Source organism: Wickerhamomyces ciferrii, contig 00072, assembly GCF_000313485.1.
Source record: "Wickerhamomyces ciferrii WGS project CAIF00000000 data, strain NRRL Y-1031 F-60-10, contig 00072, whole genome shotgun sequence".
NCBI classification, from domain to species: domain Eukaryota; kingdom Fungi; phylum Ascomycota; class Saccharomycetes; order Phaffomycetales; family Wickerhamomycetaceae; genus Hansenula; species Hansenula ciferrii.
The window spans coordinates 1-22,684 of NW_011887668.1; the positions used below are offsets into that span (position 1 = coordinate 1).

General features: G+C 30.5%; 12 protein-coding genes across 12 annotated transcripts; 6 read left to right on the forward strand and 6 right to left on the reverse strand.

Annotated features, from left to right (window-relative positions):
- Positions 1-19: 19 nt before the first annotated feature.
- Positions 20-892, forward strand: BN7_2777 (uncharacterized protein; the record flags this gene model as incomplete). Its single annotated transcript, XM_011276595.1, has 2 exons — positions 20-518; positions 600-892. The coding sequence occupies 2 exons, from the start codon at positions 20-22 to the stop codon at positions 890-892; spliced, it is 792 nt and encodes a 263-aa protein (XP_011274897.1).
- Positions 893-2,214: 1,322 nt separating this feature from the next.
- On the forward strand, positions 2,215-3,732 carry BN7_2778 (uncharacterized protein; the record flags this gene model as incomplete). The annotated part of the gene is made up of 1 exon (XM_011276596.1): positions 2,215-3,732. The coding sequence occupies one exon, from the start codon at positions 2,215-2,217 to the stop codon at positions 3,730-3,732; it is 1,518 nt and encodes a 505-aa protein (XP_011274898.1).
- A 783-nt stretch (positions 3,733-4,515) lies between these two features.
- Positions 4,516-6,033, forward strand: BN7_2779 (uncharacterized protein; the record flags this gene model as incomplete). The annotated part of the gene is made up of 1 exon (XM_011276597.1): positions 4,516-6,033. The coding sequence occupies one exon, from the start codon at positions 4,516-4,518 to the stop codon at positions 6,031-6,033; it is 1,518 nt and encodes a 505-aa protein (XP_011274899.1).
- A 304-nt stretch (positions 6,034-6,337) lies between these two features.
- On the reverse strand, positions 6,338-7,135 carry BN7_2780 (uncharacterized protein; the record flags this gene model as incomplete). Its single annotated transcript, XM_011276598.1, has 1 exon — positions 6,338-7,135. The coding sequence occupies one exon, from the start codon at positions 7,133-7,135 to the stop codon at positions 6,338-6,340; it is 798 nt and encodes a 265-aa protein (XP_011274900.1).
- A 543-nt stretch (positions 7,136-7,678) lies between these two features.
- BN7_2781 (uncharacterized protein) lies at positions 7,679-8,443 on the forward strand (the record flags this gene model as incomplete). The annotated part of the gene is made up of 1 exon (XM_011276599.1): positions 7,679-8,443. One exon carries the CDS (start codon positions 7,679-7,681, stop codon positions 8,441-8,443), a length of 765 nt encoding a protein of 254 aa, XP_011274901.1.
- A 261-nt stretch (positions 8,444-8,704) lies between these two features.
- PEX12 (ubiquitin-protein ligase peroxin 12) lies at positions 8,705-9,865 on the reverse strand (the record flags this gene model as incomplete). Its single annotated transcript, XM_011276600.1, has 1 exon — positions 8,705-9,865. The coding sequence occupies one exon, from the start codon at positions 9,863-9,865 to the stop codon at positions 8,705-8,707; it is 1,161 nt and encodes a 386-aa protein (XP_011274902.1).
- Positions 9,866-10,731: 866 nt separating this feature from the next.
- On the forward strand, positions 10,732-11,445 carry BN7_2783 (SDR family oxidoreductase; the record flags this gene model as incomplete). Its single annotated transcript, XM_011276601.1, has 1 exon — positions 10,732-11,445. One exon carries the CDS (start codon positions 10,732-10,734, stop codon positions 11,443-11,445), a length of 714 nt encoding a protein of 237 aa, XP_011274903.1.
- Positions 11,446-12,668: 1,223 nt separating this feature from the next.
- On the reverse strand, positions 12,669-14,213 carry BN7_2784 (uncharacterized protein; the record flags this gene model as incomplete). The annotated part of the gene is made up of 1 exon (XM_011276602.1): positions 12,669-14,213. One exon carries the CDS (start codon positions 14,211-14,213, stop codon positions 12,669-12,671), a length of 1,545 nt encoding a protein of 514 aa, XP_011274904.1.
- A 1,017-nt stretch (positions 14,214-15,230) lies between these two features.
- On the reverse strand, positions 15,231-17,066 carry BN7_2785 (uncharacterized protein; the record flags this gene model as incomplete). Its single annotated transcript, XM_011276603.1, has 1 exon — positions 15,231-17,066. One exon carries the CDS (start codon positions 17,064-17,066, stop codon positions 15,231-15,233), a length of 1,836 nt encoding a protein of 611 aa, XP_011274905.1.
- Positions 17,067-18,017: 951 nt separating this feature from the next.
- Positions 18,018-19,712, reverse strand: BN7_2786 (MATE family efflux transporter; the record flags this gene model as incomplete). The annotated part of the gene is made up of 1 exon (XM_011276604.1): positions 18,018-19,712. One exon carries the CDS (start codon positions 19,710-19,712, stop codon positions 18,018-18,020), a length of 1,695 nt encoding a protein of 564 aa, XP_011274906.1.
- A 252-nt stretch (positions 19,713-19,964) lies between these two features.
- Positions 19,965-21,050, reverse strand: BN7_2787 (alcohol dehydrogenase family protein; the record flags this gene model as incomplete). The annotated part of the gene is made up of 1 exon (XM_011276605.1): positions 19,965-21,050. One exon carries the CDS (start codon positions 21,048-21,050, stop codon positions 19,965-19,967), a length of 1,086 nt encoding a protein of 361 aa, XP_011274907.1.
- Positions 21,051-21,894: 844 nt separating this feature from the next.
- FSH1 (putative serine hydrolase) lies at positions 21,895-22,587 on the forward strand (the record flags this gene model as incomplete). The annotated part of the gene is made up of 1 exon (XM_011276606.1): positions 21,895-22,587. One exon carries the CDS (start codon positions 21,895-21,897, stop codon positions 22,585-22,587), a length of 693 nt encoding a protein of 230 aa, XP_011274908.1.
- Between the last annotated feature and the right edge of the window lie 97 nt (positions 22,588-22,684).

Below are 22,684 nucleotides of genomic sequence, written 5' to 3' on the forward strand. Positions count from 1 at the left end.
TTATACCATAGAAATCATAATGAAAATTGGAAACTTAAAGAAAATCAGAATTTTTGGTGCTAAAGACCACACTGCTAAATCTAGTGCTGGTGAGGGTGAAATAATCTCAAGTGGTTCAATCTTAATACCAGAAGATGCTCATAAGTTCATCACACTTAAACGCTTCAGCAGAAAAGTCAAATCTATGTTTTTCAAAGAAAATTCAGGTGCTGCAACACATGATCCTGACTATATCAGTGATATTAGAGATTTAGAGAAAATTTTATTAGATCAATCAGAAAGTCCATTGGCTCAACCACATTCAGATGAAAGAGCTGTTGACGTTTTGCAACATGATGATTTCCAACCACAATTAGATTTTCCATTGGCTCAACCACATTCAGATGAAAGAGCTGTTGACGTTTTGCAACATGATGATTTCCAACCCCTATTAGATTTTCCATTGGGTCAACAGCCAGTTGATGATACTTCTGCTCCATCTGATTTAGCACCATATGATGTTGATTTTGAAAGCCAGGGTATTTCGCCTATTTCGCCCCAAGGATCAGTCCAAAGCACTCCACGACCAAACAGCCCAAATTTACCAATAGTTCCTTAAGATGTCAACGCTCATGGGGATAGTCCCTTGAGTCGTGAAGAGCTGCTCGGGTACAAGGTGTTTTCAGACAATGAAATATTCTATCGTGATAGTATTAGAAAAAGTTATGAAGCAGCAAGACTGAATAATCACTTATCTGAAATGACCAAGCAAGCTAAAGAGGGTTTCATGAATCGTCTTATTGCTCAAACTATTGGTGCTTATCAGGACAGGTTTAGGGATATTGATGAGACCCAAACAGTGGAGGTTCTCAAGAAACCTTTAAGAAGCTTGATTGATTCATTTGATTGGTAGATTTTGAAGGATTTTGAATTCAGATTCCAATTACAAACTTGCTCTTTTTTTATATTCATTTAATTGGTTATCTATAAGTGTATGAATTTTCGTGATTTTAAATGTAGTTAAATTAATCGTAAATTTTGGGGAAATCATAGGACTCTTATTTGATATTTGGAAAAACGAAAGTGGTTATGAATTCATCATGTTTGTATATCCAGTTTATTATTCTAAAGCTGATATGTTGATGTATTTTCTGGATTAATTCTTTTAACATTACCTTACTTTTGAAATGCTGGACCTAAAGTCATAAAATTTGGATTAGTAAATGAAAATACATCACAGTTCAATAATGTGTATTTGAACTTTTAATTGTTGTATAGCTGGGGATTGTGGTCAAAATACAGTAGATGTTGGATGATATTGTTCGAGCACTTGAATGAATGATGTGCTGTGAAAAAATGTTGTAGTGATAATTGGCTTGAAACTGGACCATCACTACTTGAACTATCATTTGAAGATGCATATTATTCTAATGATTATTGCTAAGGTGTAATCACTGGTTTAAAACCAGCCTTTTATGGATAACAGTTCTGCTGTGGAGTCTTAGCAGCAGTAGACGAAGTTGGAGACGAAATTGAAGCATCAACAAAAACTAAAATGAAACAAAATGGAAACTTGTGAACTGTCACTTGAACTTTGATCTCCTGAACTGATGTCTAAACTGATTAATGATTTACCTGATCAAGTGGTTGTTCAACTTTACCATCCATAATCAAAATAAATGGCGTATTCCATTCAACTAAAAATAAACAGTGAATTTTATTGCCACTCCAAATCTTTCTGAATACTTGAATCAACTTTATGGCAGTAGCAACGTAATCCTAATCTCAAAATTGATAATAATGAGCATTGACATCCCTCAATTTTGTATCCAGGGTATTCGAAGTCAATTCAGTTCCTTTCTTGAGCACTAAACTTGATATGATTAATTGGTTTGTGAGAAATTTTAAGATCACCAATAATAATATATATCACCCGGGTTGCTTAACCCTTCCCTTTTCGGTGGCGCATGTAATCCTTCTTTTTGATAGATGAAAATCAACTCAGTTTAAATACTCACTTTACTTTGTTTTCTGTCTATCAAGTGTTCTCAGGAAATTTGTATTAAAAGATGGCTCGATCATCATTTCAACAGTCTTCAATTATGTCTTCTCCCTCTTCACCAAAAAACCCTGAAGAAAATTATCAAAAATTTGAATATATTTGTTGACTATATATTTTGTACCCACTACAATTATTGACTACCATACATCAACCATTAAGGATTATTAGTCGTGATGAACTATTACCACAGAACACAAAAGGAAACAAGGCTTTATAAAATCATAGATCTCCTTGTGAGGATTATTCCTCCAAAATACGTTGTTAGTTTATTTCATTTTATAGGTTTGAAGGAATGCGAACCGCCAGAAACAATTGGAATAGTTTGCTCTATCAGATATGAAACGGGATTCAGACTTAAATATGCTATCAAGAAGTACATCTGGAAAACACAAAAAGCTGGGTTTTATGCTAGATTCCAATCATCAAAAATTTCCAATTTTCTCACCAATTATTTTGAAAGAGCTAAAAAGTCTTTTATCTCAATTTCAAATGTTCTCAGAAATAAATTCAAAATAAAAACCAAAGGACAATTAGCTGCAGCTAGTACTAAAGAATTATGTTTTCCTTCAGAAATCTGGTTAGAGATTGTTCATTATAATATAAACCCAGCAAATTTGATTAGGGTCAACACAAAATTATTCAATTTAATATCACCAATGGTTTATAACTCATTTCACTTGGACTTGGTATTAAGCTCAACCTATCTTCTACAAAGACAATACTCACATTACTTAGAATATGCAGATCGCTATTACATTCACCCTAAAGACCCTTATAAACTTTTTGAAAATTTCCAGAAATCAAAGACAGCTCAATATGAATTTTTGGATACATCTCATAGGAAATTCCCAGGTGAAAGCTCTTATACATCAAGTTGTGAATTAAGCTCAGGTGCAGTTGTATCCATCAAAACAAAGATTTTTAGAGACTTTGAAGATGTTAAGAGATTTTTCAACCTCACAATCAACAATGAAAAGTCTTATTTCAAACAGTTCGTACAAGAGTTGAGCACCAACATTACCATAATTGATGATTTTAATGATTTGTTTGAAGATTGTCTCGGAAAAACCATTAATAAGCTCTCAAAGAATGACGCGCTCAATGTTTTAACATGTGAACCAGAATCATTTCATGTCTTTGATTTTTTCAATACAGAGTACGAGGATTGTATTAGAGAGAATGTCAAACCACCATTAGGCTGTGAAGTAGATTTTGAATTAGCATGCAATTTGTTTTTAACTTCCAAAGACATTCTACCGCAACAACCCTACTTTAGGGAGATTACAATAGCTGGTGTTCTTTTTGACAATCTTCAAGATCATAAGAAAAGAAGAAGTTTGCATTATATAACAACACAAAGTGACCTTAAAGATTCCAATCCGTTCAGAGACTGGGCCTTGGTAAGGAAACCAAAATATAACTTCTTCTCGAAGAAGGAGACAGCTTCAAAAGGTCCAGGAACAGTGAAAGTCCATAAGCATCATTTTGTTACCGAAGAGGAAACATTCAACTTTTTAAGTCAATTTGTGAATTCTTGCTCTAAATTTGAATCACATAGAGATATTAATTGTTCTACTTTGATTTCAGGTGTTACTAAAGTTTTTGGTACTTCACCTGACCTTGCTCAAGACGATTCACAAATACCATATGATTTCCAACCTCAAATTATTTTGATAAATAGATCACATTAATAGACATGGTGAAATATAACTACATACTCTATTACCTATATCAATGTACCAATTATTCACTGCATAGATAACTAAATTAGATATATCTTGGTGATATATTCTTAGTGTTATAACGTTATAACCCGTCCAAACTCAGGGATCATGAATATTGATTGGTTAGTGATAAAACTTTCAACTTTCATATCTAGCTAGTTCCATACAATATGGTTATCAACGGTGAAGTGGTTCACACATTCTCTATTTTGTGGAATGGAAAAGATTATATTCAATTTGAGTCAATAATTACTTAGACAACACTAGTACCATATTATTTTAATAGATATATGATACCTACACAGTTTGATAGTAGAAAAAACAAGAATTTGGGAAGTATTTATAGTTCTGTTCATCCTTCTGATCTCTGTCTTTTATTCAGCTTTCAATTTATATAGCTGGCTATAATTTTATCAAAATATAAATGTTTTTACAATGAGTATGTAGGATTTATTAATACCCGGGCCGTGTAACCCTTCTCTTTTCGGTAACCCAGGTTAAATCTCGCTTGTTTTTGAAATCATCTCAGTTCAACTACTCAATTTTCTTTATTTTCTGTCTATCCAGAATCTTAAAGATTGTGTATAAAAGCATGTATTAATTATCATTTCAACTTCTCTCAAACATGTCTTTCACCTTATCACCAAAATTAGCTAGATCAGAATATCGAAATTTCGAATAAATTAGCTGTTTAACTTTTGTACCCACTACAATTCTTATCACATTAATCATTAAAAATCACCAGTCGTGATGAACTACTACCATAACAGAAACAAGGAAACAAAACTTTATAAATCCATAGCTCTTATAGTAAAAGTCATTCCTGCAACATACATTGCTAAACTTTTTCATTTATTAGGTTTGAAAGAATGTGAACCACCAGAGACTATTGGAATATATTGGTCTATCAGATGTGAAAAATTTAAACTTAAATATGCTATTAAGAAGCATCTCTGGGAAGTACAAAAAGTTGGTTATAATGTTAGATTCCAATTATCAAGATGTTTCGACTTTTTCGCCAAACATTTTGAAAGAGCTAAAAAGTCTTTTATCTCAATTTCAAATGTTCTCATCAAAAAGGAATTCAAATCAAACCCCAAAGGACAATTAACAACAACAGGTGAGAGAGAATTATGTTTTCCGTCAGAAATTTGGTTGAAGATTGTTGATTATGACATAAACCCAGGAAGTTTGATTAGAGTCAACACAAAATTATTCAATTTAATATCACCAATGGTTTATAACTCATTTCACTTGGACTTGGTATTAAGCTCAACCTATCTTTTACAAAGACAATACTCACATTACTTAGAATATGCAGATCGCTATTACATTCATCCTGAAGATCCTTATAGACTCTACCAAAATTTCCAAAAATCAAAGACAGCCAAGTATGAGTTCTTGGATACATCTCATAGAAAATTCCCAGGTGAAAGCTGTTATACATCCAGTTGTGAGTTAAGCTCAGGTGCAGTTGTATCTATCGAAACAAAGATATTCAGAGACTTTGAAGATGTTAAAAGATTTCTCAACCTCACAATCAACAATGAAAACTCTTATTTTAAACAATTTGTTCAAGAGTTGAGTACCAATATCACCATAATTGATGATTTTAATGATTTGTTTGAAGATTGCTTTGAAAAAACCATTAAAGAACTCTCAAAGAATGAAGCGCTCAATGTTTTAACATGTGATCCAGAATCGTTTCATGTCTTTGATTTCTTCGATCTCGAATACGAAAATTATATTAGAGAAAATACCAAGCCACAACTAGGCTTCGGACCATGGTTTGATTTGGTATCCAATTTATACTTACCTTTCAAAGATATATTTCCAGAGGCACCTTATTACAGGGAAATTGTTATCGCTGGAATCCTTTTTGACCATCTTCAAGATCATAAGAAAAGAAGAAAGTTACATGATATAACAACTCAAAGTGATTTAGAAGCTTCCAACCCATTCAATGATTGGAGTTTGATGAGTAAACCTAAAGGTGATTTTGACTCCAAGAAAGAGGCAGTTTTAAAAGGTCCAGGAACAGTGAAAGTCCATGATCATCATTTTGTTACCGAAGAAGAAACATTCAACTTTTTAAGACATTTTGTGGATTCTGTTGCTTTATTTGAATCACATAGAGATATTAAATGTTATACTTTGATTTCAGGTGTTACCAAAGTTTTTGGTACTTCACCCGATCTTGTTCAAGATTCTTCACAAATACCATATGATTTCCAACCTCAAATTATATTAATAAATAGATCACATTAATGATCCTGGTTAAATGATCTTATATACTCTATTAACTATATCAATGTACCCATTATATCACACTGTAGGTAGCTAATTTGGATATTTCCTTGAGTAATATATGCTCGTAGTGTTATCACTCATCTAAACGCAAGGTATCGTGAGGTTGATTGGCTAGTCGGTAAACTTTCAATTTTGATATAGCTAATTTCTATACAGTCATCACTAATGAAGTGGCACACATACTATTTTAGACAATAATTTTTTAGACTACAGAAGCGTTCATTATGTATATAAGTGTGTATGATACTTTCACAATTTGATACTAAAAAGATCCACGATTTTGGGTTCGACAATGAAGCCTGACGTGTTGACGACATCTGTCATTATCTTCAAGAACAAGGTTAATGAAAATCATTAACGAACAACAAACCACAAAAAAAATTGGTATTATCCAAAACGAAATAATATTTTCTGAAAACTTAAGATCAATATGACATTCACTTCCCTCAACAAAATCGCAAAGGCTTATCTTTTTACTTGAAGGTTCAGTGTCTCCCTTATTGACAGTTGTATACTTTGTGTAATAAATTGCCAGAGGTCTTATTTCGTAGTCATTTAGTACTTCATCATGAACAGCAGCTTGCTCATCTGTTTCTCTATATCCTTCTGATGGTGTAGCAATCTCTTCAACATCAATAGTTGACTCTCTTGTCAGATTAGTTCCTGGAGTTGTGGGAGAGCTATCAACTGACTCAACCTCATCATCATTAATATGGGCTCTGACATTAATTTCACCATGATTCACAACTTTAATACCTCCTTCTTTGAGAAAATTAAACCTAACAAAAGCTCTATTACCATATCGATCTCTTTCTCTTGACACCATCGAGTAACTTTGATTGACACCATTTCCCTTCACTACTGATATATTTGGCTCTGGTTTTGCCTCAAACTTATAAATGTCTAAATTGAAGTTGATCTTCTTCTTTGGAGAATTAACTTGAGCTTTATTAAAGCTAACTTCTAAAGCCTTGTGGTCATTTTCTTTCAGTCTATCTTCAGCACGAAACTTCTGACCTTCTTCTAACACAATTTCAATAGGTTTTGAATGTTCCATCATATCAATTATTAATGATAAGCTATGAAGGATATATGAACCTGATTTGTGTGAATTTTTGTGAATTTTCAAAAGCTTTATACCCTCTGAACTTTAATACCATTAATATTAGTAAAAACCTCAAAGTCCTTAAATTCCCCTTTAAGTAATAATGATCTGCATAATCTTAAATTGTATCTATACGATGTCGCATTACCTGTTAAAAAGATAAGTGAACAAGAGTTCTAAATAAGTAACGTATTTTGATATGTTTACTATTTGCTCCTTCATATGCAATGTGTATTAATTCAATCCACATATTGGTTCTTGGTTTAATTCAACAAGCTTTGTTTATGTTGAAAGTATAATTATAGGTTACCTAGGATAATGAAATTTCCTGCATTATCTTACAGGTCTAGAACCTTGAACAATACAAAACGCAAATACAAAAAAATTTTATATTAGATTAAGAATAGGAGTCGGCTCTCCCTTGATAAATCATCAGAAAACTCCACACAACTCATTTGATTCAACATTATATATGAACAGATTAGAATCAGATAAATAATGAGTGAACATTCAAACTCCATTGAAATTGTGTTAAATGAAAATCAAAGGCTTCGTGCTGAGGATAAATCATCCTGTAATATCCAAAGATATTTATCAGTTAAGTTTCCCAAGTTACCAAATGCTCCCTTGAAAGACTTCAAAACTATGCCTTTCGTTGTTCAAAACAAAATGAGTTTGGGAGATATATACATTTTGAATGAAACCAATCAAAGCTATAAAGTTGTTTCGAAAGATCAAGATCAATATGGAAACAGAGCTTTTTTCCACTTCTATTTTGATCAATATAAAGGAATTAAAATTATAGACCATGGCTCTATTAGTTTAGAGTGTGAACATGATGAAATTCCTGGAGCAGAAGAAATAGAAAGTGATGTTACAACTCCGTTCTCTGAATTAACAAGAGAAACTACTTTGGATACTGAAGTAGTTGACACTCCATTATCAAGTAATACATCCCAAGGAACAGCTACTAATGAAATTTCAAGAGTTTTAGCTTCAAAATCTATCTACAACCCACGTTATACTTCAATAAAACCTTTTGCAATTTACTATACAAACCAAGAATTAAATATGGGAGGATATGAAAAAACCATGTATGATTGTATTGAAGGTAGCTCAAAAAGTGAGAAACTTGAAAAAATATTTATTGGAAGCTCAGTGTATACATCACCTCCTACTCGAGATGATCCACGCCCTGTCGCATTTTATATTTTTATCCTAATCATATTAATTATCATAGCAGATGGAAGAAAATCTTTATAATTTTTGATGTTTTGAAAATTTTGGATTCCCTACATTTCAATGAATTTTTTTCTAATGTAAAGTGTATACTTGTTATAATCAACATGTTTTCAAAATATATGAAAAAATATTAAAGTAGCCTATCCTTGAAATGGGGATCATATCACAAATTGGCTTCCCAGGGTATTTGACACCTCTGATGATTTAATAATTAAATTAATACTATTGATCAGTCATTAGCTCCAGTCAATTTCACCAATTCAAAATAACCTTTCCCTCTTTCTATATCATTAACCTTCTAACACCATCAATTTTCCATTCTTTTAATCCATTTGAATATCTACAACCTAATAACCTTTTCCCCGTTATTGGACATCTACCACCAATTTTTTCGTCACCATCAATTAAAAATTTCATAATACAAGTATAACAAAAAACATAACCAGTTTCAATGATTGCAGGATTATGTATAACATCTTTACAAATTGGACAATTTGAAGATTTTGTTATGGTCTTAAGGGTTTTTGGTGGTGGGATATCTTTATCAATTATATTTTGTTGATTTTTAGAAATTTTTGATGCAAATTCTGATGAATTCCACCATTCAAGAAATTTTAATAGGAATATAGCTAGTGGGAAAATTGTTGTTGAAAGTTTCATTATTAAAGATTTTATTGGTTTTTGATATACTTGAATCATACTTGTTAAATGTTGACCAAATGATGGTGGTCTTGAATTGGTTTTGGTTTTGGAGGTAGTTGTAGTATTGGTTTGAGGTTTTGTTGTTGTATCATGTAAATCATAATCAAATTTTGATAATCTTGAATATTCAATTTTGAGTAAATAATCAATAAATGATGGAGATTTTGTACGTCCTGAGAGATACAGTATTTGGAAAATAACATTCAAGAGTTTTATAGTGGATAAAATATATGGATATATCTTGACAAAATAAATTTTTAACTTGTTAATTAACGTTGTTGGTTTTAAAGTTTTCAATAATATCTTTGCATGTAATCTTTCATATAAGACATCTAATTTTTCATTGATATAAGCACCACCAACCAAGTTGATTAAAGAACCATATATTTGCCATTGAGATAATCTTTTCTTTTGTTCCACTATATCAAATATCTTGTGATTTGAATCCTTAATATCAATTTTATTTAAAGTTTGTCTTTTCAATCCATAAAAATTTTCTGTAAAGCTTGAATTCCAACTTTTTAAATAATGATGTTCAATTAATCCACGTATAACCAAGTTTAATTCATCAAAATTCATAGCTAATTTCAAAAATAAAGATGGATATTTTTGAGCATAATGAACAACAATGTATCGGAGAGAAGGGGATAATAAATGTTCCAATTCATTTGATGAGATGATTTCAAAGATGGTGGGTGTTGAGTCTAATGACCTTGAATCTAACGATGAATAATAATCCATTGTGAACTGATATCTTGTTGACTAAAGTTTTCCTTAAGTTGATGTTGACCGAATTTGTTTATTGATTTTACTTTGTTTATTGATTTTACTTCTCCAGGTTTTTTTTGACTATGGAATTGATGATTTTTATGGGAAAATGTGGTAAGTGCACGCTAAAAGTTCAGTCACGTGATATCAAAAACTTATAATTGAAATTAAAGAAAAGTTTTGTATGTGATGATGATAGTTTTATTGGTTTTTTATTGTCTGTGAAAGTTTAGCTTTATAACGGTACTGATATTTTACTGATATCTCTAGTTTTGAAATTTACTGATTTTGAAATAATTGCAATTTTAAAGCTAAAAATCCAAAATTAAAGTAACATATATTAATGAAATATATATATGAATTTATATATATATATATATATGATCATTAATTATATAGATACTTCGTGCGTACGTGTGTCAACCTGTATATAAATATGCTGGATATTTCATGGTATATAGATAAATACTTCAATTTGCAATTTTGAGTACGTTGTTGTCCGCGAATATTAATATTGGCCGGAAATAACGCAAATACACACATTGATAATTTGAAATTCGCTGTATATTGCAATTCAACGGCATCTCAAATCACATTCTTAAATCGTTTCATAGTTGGTGGTGATAACGGTTATAAAGCTAAGTATTAATCCAGGTTCTATAAAGAGATTATTGCAAATGTAAACAAGATGATTATAAACTGTGGTCGGGTTTTAAAGGATCTCCATAAACACCGAAAACAAGATTAGTATATAAATCAATCAATTTGTCCAACTTGATATTCTTGGTTTAAGGTTAAGATGTCACTATATCAATCAGTCAATTATTATACTAAAAACAATGTCAGGAAAAGTTTATTTCATCTCAGGTGCCAATCGTGGTATTGGTTATGAATTCGCTAAACAATTATCATCAATCCCTTCAAATACCGTTATTGCAACAGCTCGTGATCCTGCTTCAGCTACTGATTTACAAGAACTAGCTAATTCAAATCCTAAGGTTCATATCGTTAAACTTGATGTTTCTGATGAGAGTTCATTTGATCAATTAGATGATCAATTAAAAGATATTGCAGCAAATGGTATTGATATCTTAATTTCAAATGCTGGTGTTGCACAATCTTATAAAACTTTATTAGAAACTCCAAAGGAAAAATTCATTCATCACTATAATGTTAATGCACTTGGTCCAATATTCTTGGTTAAAGCTCTTTACAAGTATTTACAAAAATCTCAAACTAAACAAATTGCTTTCGTTTCAAGTTTAGCTGGTGTTATTAATGATTTTTTCCCATTTAGTACATCTGCTTATGGTCAATCAAAAGCTGCTTTGAATTATACAGTTAAAGAATTCAGTTTTGAATTAGAATCTGAAGGATTCACTGTGGTTGCTTTACATCCAGGTACTGTTTCTACTGATTTATTGAAAACTGCATCTGCTTGGTATGAAGAAAATGTACCAGGTTTTGCTGAAGCTTTAAGTAATTATGAGACTTTAACTCCTGAAGAAAGTGCAAAAAGACAAATTAAAATTATTAATAATTTATCAAAATAACAAAATGGTAAATTTATTCATGAAAATGGTCATGAAATTTCCTTTTAGATATTAGTATATAGATTTTTAAGCGCTACATATGCCTTTATAAGAAAATAATAAACATGAATTATCAAGAATGACTGAAGCTTATAGACAAAGTCATGTAGCCATGTAAAACTAAAAACTCAATATTGATTGTCTGGGGATATGTCATAAAAATATATGGTATTGTAGTTTCGATAATATCAAAGTTCAACCAATAAATTGTATATATGACTATCCAATGAAATAGTCCGTTTATGGTAATCATAAAAAGGAGAACAGCATGAATCAACTGAATTATATACTCCTTATTATCCATGATATACTTCGACATATATTCCAACTTCCAATCAAACTCATCATAATTCTATTCCAAAATATTTCTAAAAAATAAAGGTAGAAAAATGAACGATGTAATATGAAGTCTTTTCCAAATACAACATAGATCCAGATCAAATTATCTTATCCATTATCACACTAAGTCTGTATGAAAAACATCACAAATATTACTGATTTCAAGATTTCAAGAATTCAAGTTACAAAAGTTTTTTGAAATTTTCAAATATAAAAATTTAAAAATTACAAGCAAGATTAGTCATACATTATATAATTGCAAATGAAGAATCAGCTTTGAAGCAATATTTAAATTAATTCTTTTTTTACTCCTTGATTGTTATTTACTGATTTATTGTACTATGGACCGCTTTTTTCATTGAGCCCATTACTCTCTCATTCCTGACAACAGCCAAATTCGACCATATTCCCATATGTATAATTTGGCAGTGTGTGTTATACCTCATGCATGAATGGGGATGTCAGCAAAACTATATACATGCTATTTTAAAAATTCATATAGCAGTAAATGGTGATTTCAACCAAGAGTTTTTAAAATGAAGCATTTATATCAAAATACTTATCTCATGTTAACTGTTTTATTCTGTTTCGACTAGTATATATACGTAACTGGTTGATTCTACAGATGAACTGATTAATACATGAGATATATTCCTTCTTTTCAAAGATGGTTTGTCATCTACTGCATGTAGTTTAATGACACTAGAATGATAGCTACAGTGTAACTAGGTCAAATTCTTCGCAAACAATGTGATCAGCTATAAATTATACATCGAGACCATTAATATGACCAAACAAATCTAAACTTCCATTAAAACCCCACTATGTGTTATTCTTGTATAAAATCAATCCACATCAATATTTTCCAGAATTTTGAAACGTACAATCTTTACTCCTGTAGGTATTTTACAATTCTTTATTTTGATTGATTTCAATTTTGGGTAGATTCTATTTGTAAATGGTCCGACTGATAGAATGTTGTAATTTCTAATGGTTAATTCTGTCAATTTTGGTGCTTTAACTTGTTTGAACTCTAGTTTTTTAATGAAAGCACCGTTATTGATCGATTCCAAAGTTTGCAGTCTTGGAAACCGACATCTTGATAGTATTATTGAACGTCCGGGAATTGAAAGCTTTAAGGTTTCAAGATTTTTGAAAACTGAATTAGCAATTGTTAAAGGATTAGGCCTTATATATCCAACAGTTTGATCATAAGAAATAATTAATTCAGCAAGTTCAGGAAAGTTTTGACTGATGTATTCATGAAGGTTGGGTGTATAGATTCTACATCCAAGCTTTAAGAACTTGAGATGGGGAGCATTGAATCTAAAAGGTGCTGTTTTTTCAGAAATCACTCCAAGTGTACCATCACAATATCCGTCTATATGAAGACTTGTCAACGATGGAAATTGAGCAGTTGTATCTGGTTCTAAGGATAGAGAGGCACACTTAACTTTTAGCAGTTCTAATTGCTCTAAATTAACCATTTCCAACCCTCGTAGAATATGTTTGTATCCTGTGACTGATCCTTTCTTAGCCATTCTCAGAAAAGACCAACAGTTGTTTTTGAATTTCTTCTTATCTTCATAATAAGTGAATTTTGGCATTTTTTTAACATTAATTTTAAAATCCTCCAGATTAGTAATTTTTTCAAAATTGTCAATGATACAAGAATTTGCAGAGATTGTAAAATTCTCAATATTTTTTGCCCTAAAACCATCAATAATAACATCAGTGTCTAATGAAAAAATTGAAAATTTCTTTAGTGAGTCTGCTGTAAAGTTTTGGAAATTGATACAATAAGCTATTTGATTTCTCACATTGAACTCTTTCAAGTTTGGGAAATCCAAACCAATCATTGAAATGGGATTTGAGTACATATAACTTGATGAGTACATATAACTTGATGCTTCAAGCGATAAGTATTCAAATTTTTGAGCCCATTGAGAATTGAATAACTTTTGTGATTGTAAATCCGTAGAATATGAGCTAGGTGGAATAATTTTGAGGTTCTTGGGAAAGACAAATGATTTCGGAAATGTAAATTCTTCATGTAATCCCACAAGGATTAGGTTTTCCAATGCTGTACAATACTCAATATTAAAATTAAAAGTCTTACTGCCTTTGTTGGATATATGATACTCAAGTTTTCTTAATTTCCGAATATTAAATTTAACTTTTGACGTATTTAAAAAGCTGTAATCGGATGAAGATAAAAATTCAGCATCAGGAAAATTAATATGTGAAATTTTATGATTAAAACCAGAAGAGCAAAAGTTATTCAGTATTCTAGCAGGATTATATGGGGTGTGAACTTTCAAACGATCCATAAAATGTGTATCTGAACATTGTTTTCTCGTGAACCACTTCAAAAATATCAAGAAAATCATTATGAAGATAAAATTGACTAATATTTTCATAGTCATGACATTCTATTAAGACAACACCCTTGAACTTTTGAGGTTTTCCCAAGCTTTTGAGTAGTTTCCGTGAAATTTCCATGGGAGATCAAACAACCCTTAGGCAGCTTTTTATATTTCTTATACCTAATATGATCAGTAACCACCTTAAAATTAGCTTTGAAATAGGAATTCATTGAAGGAACAACCTCTAAATAGTTAAATATATCATTTGTCTCGATCAAGTATTGTTCAAGCAATAAGACATTAATCTCAAAAGGAAACATTTCCAATATAGTAGTCATCTTTGATAAGTTGATCTCTTAGACCCCTTAGAGAGCTTTTATGGCTCATTGTCTACGTTTGACGGAGGAAGTGAACAATAGAATTCGCTCCTTATGTTGGTGATGTTGGTACTAGCACTCCCAAGCTTAGTAAGCTTTGATTTTGAATAAAGGTGCTGCCTTTAGATTGTAAAAGATTTTTTATTGTCTCCATTATTAACTCATTGCTATGGCATTGATAAGAGAGTATATTACCATGCTCTCTGACTAGTGGATTATTTGGCTTGTTTTGTGGACAAATACTATTACAAAACTACAAAATGCTATTTAAAAAATTTATTTAAAAGTCAATATTGGTGATATCAACCCATGGTTATAACGAGTTTTGAAATTAAAGCATTTAAATCAAACTCAATTTATCTAAAGTTAGCTATTTGATTCTGTTGATACTGTTATATATATATATATTACTGGCTGATTCTACAGATGAACTGATCAATAAACGGGATATTTATTCTTTTCTAAAGATCGTTTTGTCTTGTACCATTGTACCATGTAGTTTAATGACAATAGTATGTCATCTACAGTAAAATCAAGTCAAATCAGCAAAAAAAGAGTATAATCAACTATAAATGTATAGAAATTATGCATTTCTCTGTTTCATGCGTGATTACTATCCAGATCTTGTTCACCAATATTCACTAAAAACAACACATACCAACCATCATGTGTTGTTTTTGTATAAAATTTTCACATCAATATTTTGCAAACCTTTAGAAGGTGCAATCTCTATCCCTGTGGGTACCTGACAGTTCTTTATTTTGATTGATTTCAATTTGGGAAAGATTTTATTTTTAAATGTAATTCCGATTGATAGAATGTTGTAATTTTCAATGGTTAATTCTTTCAATCTTGGTGCCTTGACTAGTTTGAGCTCTAGTTTCTTAATGGGTTTCCCGTTATTGAACAATTCCAAAGTTTTCAGTCTTGGAAACACACACTTTGATAATATTATTGAACGTTCACACAATGAAAACTTTAAACTTTCAAGATTTTTGAAAACTGCATTATCAATAGTTAAAGGCTTAGGCCTTGGATATCCAATATCTTTATTATAAGATACAATTAGTTCAGAAAGTTCAGGGAAGTTTCGACTGATGTATCCATAAAAGTCGGGGGTACTGATCCTACATCCAAGGTTTAAGAACTTGAGATGTGGAGCATTGAATCTAAAGGGGGCAGTTTTTTCAGAAATTACTCCGTATTTACCATCACAATATCCGTCTATAGAAAGACTTTTCAACGAGGGAAATTGAGTAATGTTATCTGGTTCAAAAGATAGAGAAACACACTTAATTTCTAACAATTCTAATTCTTCTAGATTAACCATTTCCAACCCTCGTAAGATGTGTTTGTATCTTGTGACTGATCCCTTTTTAGCCATTCTTAGAAAAGACCAACTGTTGTTCATATATTTCCTCCTCTCTTCAACAGAATTGAACTTTGGAATTTGTTCCACATCAATTTCAAAATCCTCAAGATGGGTGATCTCTTCAAAATTCTCAATGATACAAGATTTTGCTAAAAGTGTAAACTTTTCTATATTTTGTGCCCTGAAGCCATCAATAATCACATTATCTTCTTCTGAAGAAATGGAAATTGTTCTTAATGAGTCTGCTGTGAAATTTTGGAAAATGGTATCCGTACTTGAGTTCCAGATTAATTCAATCTCTTTCAATTTCGGGAAGGTCAAATCAATCATTGAAATGGGGGTTTGATGCCTATGTCTTGAATCTTCAAGCCGTAAGTATTCTAAATTTTGAACCCATTGTGATTTGAAGAACCATGGTGATTCGAACCCCATGGAAGATGACATACATGAAGTTATCTCTAGGTTCTTAGGAAAAACAAATGATTTGGGGAATGTAAACTCGGCATGTAAATCCTCAAGAGATAAAGTTTCCAGGGCTTTACAATTCTCAATATTGAAGCAAAAGGTCTCACCGTATTCTTCGGACACACAATATTCAATATTCTTCAATTTTTGAAAATTGATCTCAAATTTTGGAGTTGGCAAATGATCGAATGGAGATAGTACCTCAACATCAGGGAAACTAATGTGAGATATTCTATGATTCAAATCTAAATCGAGAAAAACATCCAGTATCGATTGAGGAGAATAGGAGTAACACTCAACAAAATCGCCATAAAAGGTGTATCTGAATATTGTTTGTTCGTGAACCGCTTCAAAAATATTATCCACATCAAATTGATCATAGTCATGAAATTCCATTAAGACAATACCCTTGAACTTTTGAGGTTCTCTCAAAGCATTGCATAGCTGCTCAGAGTCTTCACAAGATATAATACAACCTTCTGGTAAGTTATCATATTTGCTATGATTGATTTTATCAGTAACCACCTTAAAATTAGCCTTGAAATGAGCGTTCATTGAAGGGACAACTTGCAAATAGTTCAATATATCATTTGTCTCAACCAAGTACTGTTCAAGGAATAAGACATTTATCTCAAAGGGGAACATCTCCAGTATATTTGACATCTTTGATGAGTTTGTTGATAAGTATATCCCTTAGAGCTCATCCATTGTTCATGTTTGAGAAGAAAATGAACAATAGAATTCGTTCTCTCACTTATTTGATTAGTAAGCGATGAATAATCTTGAGTAATATTGACATGAAACATATAACTTTCCAAAAGAAGTTGTAAGATACTTTTACTAGATTAATATCAATAGACTTACATGTTTAGTTTGTTAATTAATAAGCTACGTCATGTGGAATATATAGAAAAATAAAAACATGAAATATTCAAAACCATAGAACATAGACAAAGCCATGTAGCCATGTAAAACTAAACATTCATATTAATTGTATCATGATGATATTTCATGAAAGTATTTATAGTATTGTAGTTTTGAAAATATCAAAGTTCAACCAATAAACTATATTTATGAATATCTTTATAATATATTAAAATAAGCTGCCAACCTGCCAACCTAGGTTGAAAAATCGATGCAACACACAATTTTATAAATCCATTAAACAAAAATGTGGAGCAAATTTTAATGAAGTTGCAAAACAATTGAGCTATAATACAAGATCAACATCCTACTTTTACAAATAAGATCCACCCAAATAATAGAATCAGTACACATTCACGATGAAAAATATCCAAAGTTCTAACAACTAGTATGTTTGAAAATATTTTAAATGAGGCGCGCGAGAATCTGATTAGTCATATATTACAAAGCAGAATACCAAGTACGCGTATAATATATCTAAAATTACATTAATCAATAGATTTCTACAAATATCCAACCAGTGCAGGTTCAGTTTAATATGCAAGAAATATCATAATAATTAAAATATAAATAATCTTTTCTGATTTCAATTTGACAAAAAATCAATAAAAACTATATGCAAAATTTTGATCTAAAATCAAATAATCTATATATAAATAAACGTCATTAAGTTGAAAGTCCAGTTGTACTTCATACAACATCTTCATTTCTCTTTTTAGCATCATCAACAATTTTATCCCAATCACAATAATAGAAAACAGTTATAGCTTGTAATATAGAAATTGAAATTAATCCAGTTAATATACCAGACCAAAGTCCCCAAAGATTCCAATTAAATTTAAATGTTAAAATATAAGAAATTGGTAATCCAACAATATAAAATGAAAAAATATTTATCCATGATCCAATTTTTTGTAAACCTTGACCACGTAAACATCCAGCAGAACATGCATTTAAACAATCAACAATTTCATAAATAAACATAATTGGCATAATACCAACAATTCTTTCAATAACTTCTTGATCATTTGTGAAAAAACTTGTAATTTGATACCTGAAAATCCAAATTATTGTAGAATTAATTAATCCAATCCAAAAACCTAAATTCATTGATGCTTTACAACATTTTTTACCATTTTGTGTTAATGAAGCACCAATATAATTTGCAACTCTTGTTGCAGTAGCAATTGAAACACTAAAAGGAACTTGATAAGCCAATGCCACTATAGAACATGCCACGGATTGTGAAGCTAATTCTGTTGTACCTAGATTTGAAGCCATTATAGTGACAATTTCAAAACCAAGGAATTCAGCTTCAACCATAATAACACCAGGTAAAGCTAATTGAATCATTTTAGACCAATTTTGGAAAGTTTGTTCAAATTTAAAATCTTTTGGCCAACATCTCAAAGTTTCTTGATCATAAATTAATGTATAAAATAATAAACCTAATGGCATTAACCAATAATTTATTGTAATTGCAATTGGAGCACCAATATAACCTAATCCAAATTTCCAAACTAATGCCCAATTTAACAAGGCGTTTAATGGTGCACAAATTAATAATACATATGTTGAAGCATGGAAAATTCCTTGACATTGTAAAAATCTTTTCCCACATTCAAAAAAAATAAATCCTGGCATACCCCAACAAACCACTCTCAAGTAATTTGATGCAATTTTAATTAATTCTGGATCAGGTACTATAAAACTTAATAAAAATTCTGAACCAAATATCCATATAATCGAAATTGGTAAAAAACATGTAATAGCAAATATTGAACATCTTAGGAAATTTAATCCAACTAATTCAAATTTCCCAGCTCCAAAAGCCTGGGAACAAAGTGTATCCAAACAGGTTGTTAATCCTTGGATTGCAGCAAAACCTGTTATATTTGCAGTCATTGAACCCAAGGTAATCCCAGCTAATTCTGATTTTCCAATATGTCCCACAGAAAAAATTGACGCAAGGGAAAGAGAATTTTGTAAAAGAAAAGTAACTATAAGAGGAGCAGCACTCTTTGTTAAACTTCTTGTTTCTAAATTGAATGAAGTTTTCAATAAACCTGATTTTATTGCAGTTTCCCAAGTTTCTGGAATATCATCTGAATTTTGATCACTATTATATAAATCATTATTCCGTAGTAAATTACGTTCTTCTTCTAATAATTCTGTTGATTTTCTATTTATACTTTGATAATGATAAAGATTTTGATTATTTAATAATGATGATGATTCATTTTGTTGCTGTTGATCATCTTCATCAATTGTACTTGATGGACTATTTATGAAATCGTTTGGGGAATATAATGATGGTTTCCCTTGGGAAAATACTAAAGATGCTCTTCTTTGATCATTTGTATGTTTGAATTGATGATCAGACATTGTTTTAAATTAATCTTTTCTTTATGAAACCAAAGATAAACAATTCAAAGGAATAATCAGGCTTTTCAATTCTTTATGTATTTATTAAAATTTTTCTTTTTTTTCATTTTGGTTGTCACAGGCGTGCAATTACCGGAAATTGACACATTGATAAACGGCAGTGTGAAGTTGCCCAAAGGGGAAGTCTACAACCAGTCCAAATCGGGAAATGAAAGTGTAATCATAGATTCATTAAAACAATAGACTATAGTACTATAAATACAGTTTATCATCAATTAAAAATGCAATTTTTCTTGCTTTATGTTGATCAAATATTTCATAAGCCTTGGAAACTTGACTTAATGGTAATTTAACATCAATAAAACCATCAAATTTATATGCAACTTTTTGGAAAGTTTTAAATGATTCATCAAATATTGAACGAACTGGACAACGACCAAATTGTAATGAAATGTTTTTCAAATAACATTGTAATCCATCAAATGGTAAAGGTTCATGATGATAACCAATTGAACTTATAAATCCAGCAGAACGAACAGTATCAAATCCTAATTTTAAAGCTGAAGAATTACCAACTAATTCAAAAATAGCATCTGCACCTTTCCCATTAGTTTTATCCTTGATGAGTTGTGGAATATCTTTTTCATTATTCAGATTAATTGGAATTGCACCTAATTTTTCAGCTTCTTGTAATCTTGATTCAACAGAATCAACAACATAAAGATTTTGAACACCAATTTCTTTTGCAGCAGCAATACAACAAAGACCCACTGGACCAACACCTAATTGTAATATAACATCAGTTTTCAATTTTTCTTTATTAAATTGAATTTTTTTCAGATAATTATTAACACAAAGCCAACCAGTTGGGAAAATATCACACATTAATAAAGCAGTAAATCTATCAATATTTTTTGGTAATGGATACAAGACATTATCAGCATATGGAATTCTAACATATTCAGCTTGACCACCATCTAAAGCCCAAGTTCCAAACACTTTTGAATCAACACAAGAAGAACTTAAACCATCAATACAAGCCCAACATTCACCACATTGAGATGTAAATGTAGAAATAACTTCATCACCAACTTTGAAACTTGTAACTTGATCACCAATAGCAACCACAGTTCCATTAAATTCATGACCAGTTATATAACCATTTGATTTTGGTACAACATCACCTCTATACATATGTAATTCAGTACCACAAAGTGCAGTAGCTTTAACTTGAATTATAGCATCTTTTGGAGATTGTAATTTTGGAGTTGGAACATTTGAATATTGAATTTTTTTTGGTCCTTTGAAGACACTAGCTTTCATAGAAACAGGAGGCATGGTTGATGAACTAATGATTCAAAATATAAAAAAGGCATGCTAAAATCAAAGAAATCCATACTTTATATATAAATTGTACTCCGCGCGGCTATTTACTTGTTTGTGTCTCGGAATCCATATAAACAATAGCCATAATAGCAAATTGACTCAATTGAGATCGGAGTTTTAATTTGAAAGATTGTTTGGGGTGTGATTGATGACATTATTTATTTATTGTTATTGGTTGAATGTTGGTCATTGATTGTACATCAGTGGATATTACTTACCGCATTATCTTTGTTTCTCTTTGTTTCCTTTAGTTGATTATTTCATTCTCTTTGTGTTCATTGTTAATTTAAAATCCACCTTTAAATTTTTGTTTTTACCCCATAAAATGAAAATGAAAAGGATTTTGAGTGTACTTTCTGACATAATACTTGGTAGTGTGCTTAGTCATTATACTCACTTTAAATGTAAATAAGACTATAATAATACAATATAATCATTATTTAAAGTATATATAAATGTATTATAAAATATTTCCAATCATACCATCTACTTCACAATATACCATCTATTTAATAATTATTTACCTTCTCCCTAAGTAACCCAAAAATACAAATGGAGGAAAATGGAAAAATTGGAGTAAAAAAACTAAAATTGATTATGTAATTATTGTGTTATCGATTATATAATACGATATTTTTCAATGGTTACGCAGCCACTGGCCCTCTGGTAATTACATACTTATAAAAGTAAATTTCAACGGACTTTAGAATCTTTTAAACTTTTAAACTTTTTATTCATTTTATTCATTTTATTACAACAACTGTTTATATTATATTAGCAAAGTTATTATATCAACATGGCTAAAGTTCTTTGTTTACACGGTTTCTTACAAAATGGTAAAGTCTTTTCAGAAAAATCATCAGGTATTAGAAAATTATTGAAAAAATCAAATATTCAATTAGATTATATAGATGGTCCAATTATCTTAGAAAAAAAAGATTTACCTTTTGAAATTGATGATGATAAATGGAAAGAAATTTTAGATGCTGATTTAAATAAAGCTTGGTTTTATCATGATAATATCTCCAAGAATTTAGATTTAACTGAAGCTATCCAAACAGTGGTTAATCATATTAAAACTAATGGTCCATATGATGGTATTTTTGGGTTTAGTCAAGGTGCTGCTGTCACTGCGATTATAAATAACAAGATTAAAGAATTAATTCCTGAACATCCATATTTTAAATTTGCAATTACATTTTCTGGTTATTCATTTACAGAACCAAAACCAAATAATTCAGAAGAATTACAAATCACTGAAAAATTTCAAGATTCATTCACTGTTCCATCTGATCTAACTACAAAAAACATATTTGTCTATGGTGCTAATGATAATTCAGTTCCTGGTGTTAGATCTAAATTCTTAAGTAAATTATACCCACAAGATAATAAAATTGTATTTGAACATGATGGTGGTCATTTTGTTCCAAATAAAAAGGATTTCTTGAAACCAATTGTTGAGGAAATCACTAAAGCCATTGAAAACTAGTGAATTACCACTCCTTTATATAGATAATTGAATAGAATCTGTTAATAAATAATTGTAATTTAATGGTTATTTAGCTAAATATTCGCGAAAGTTGATC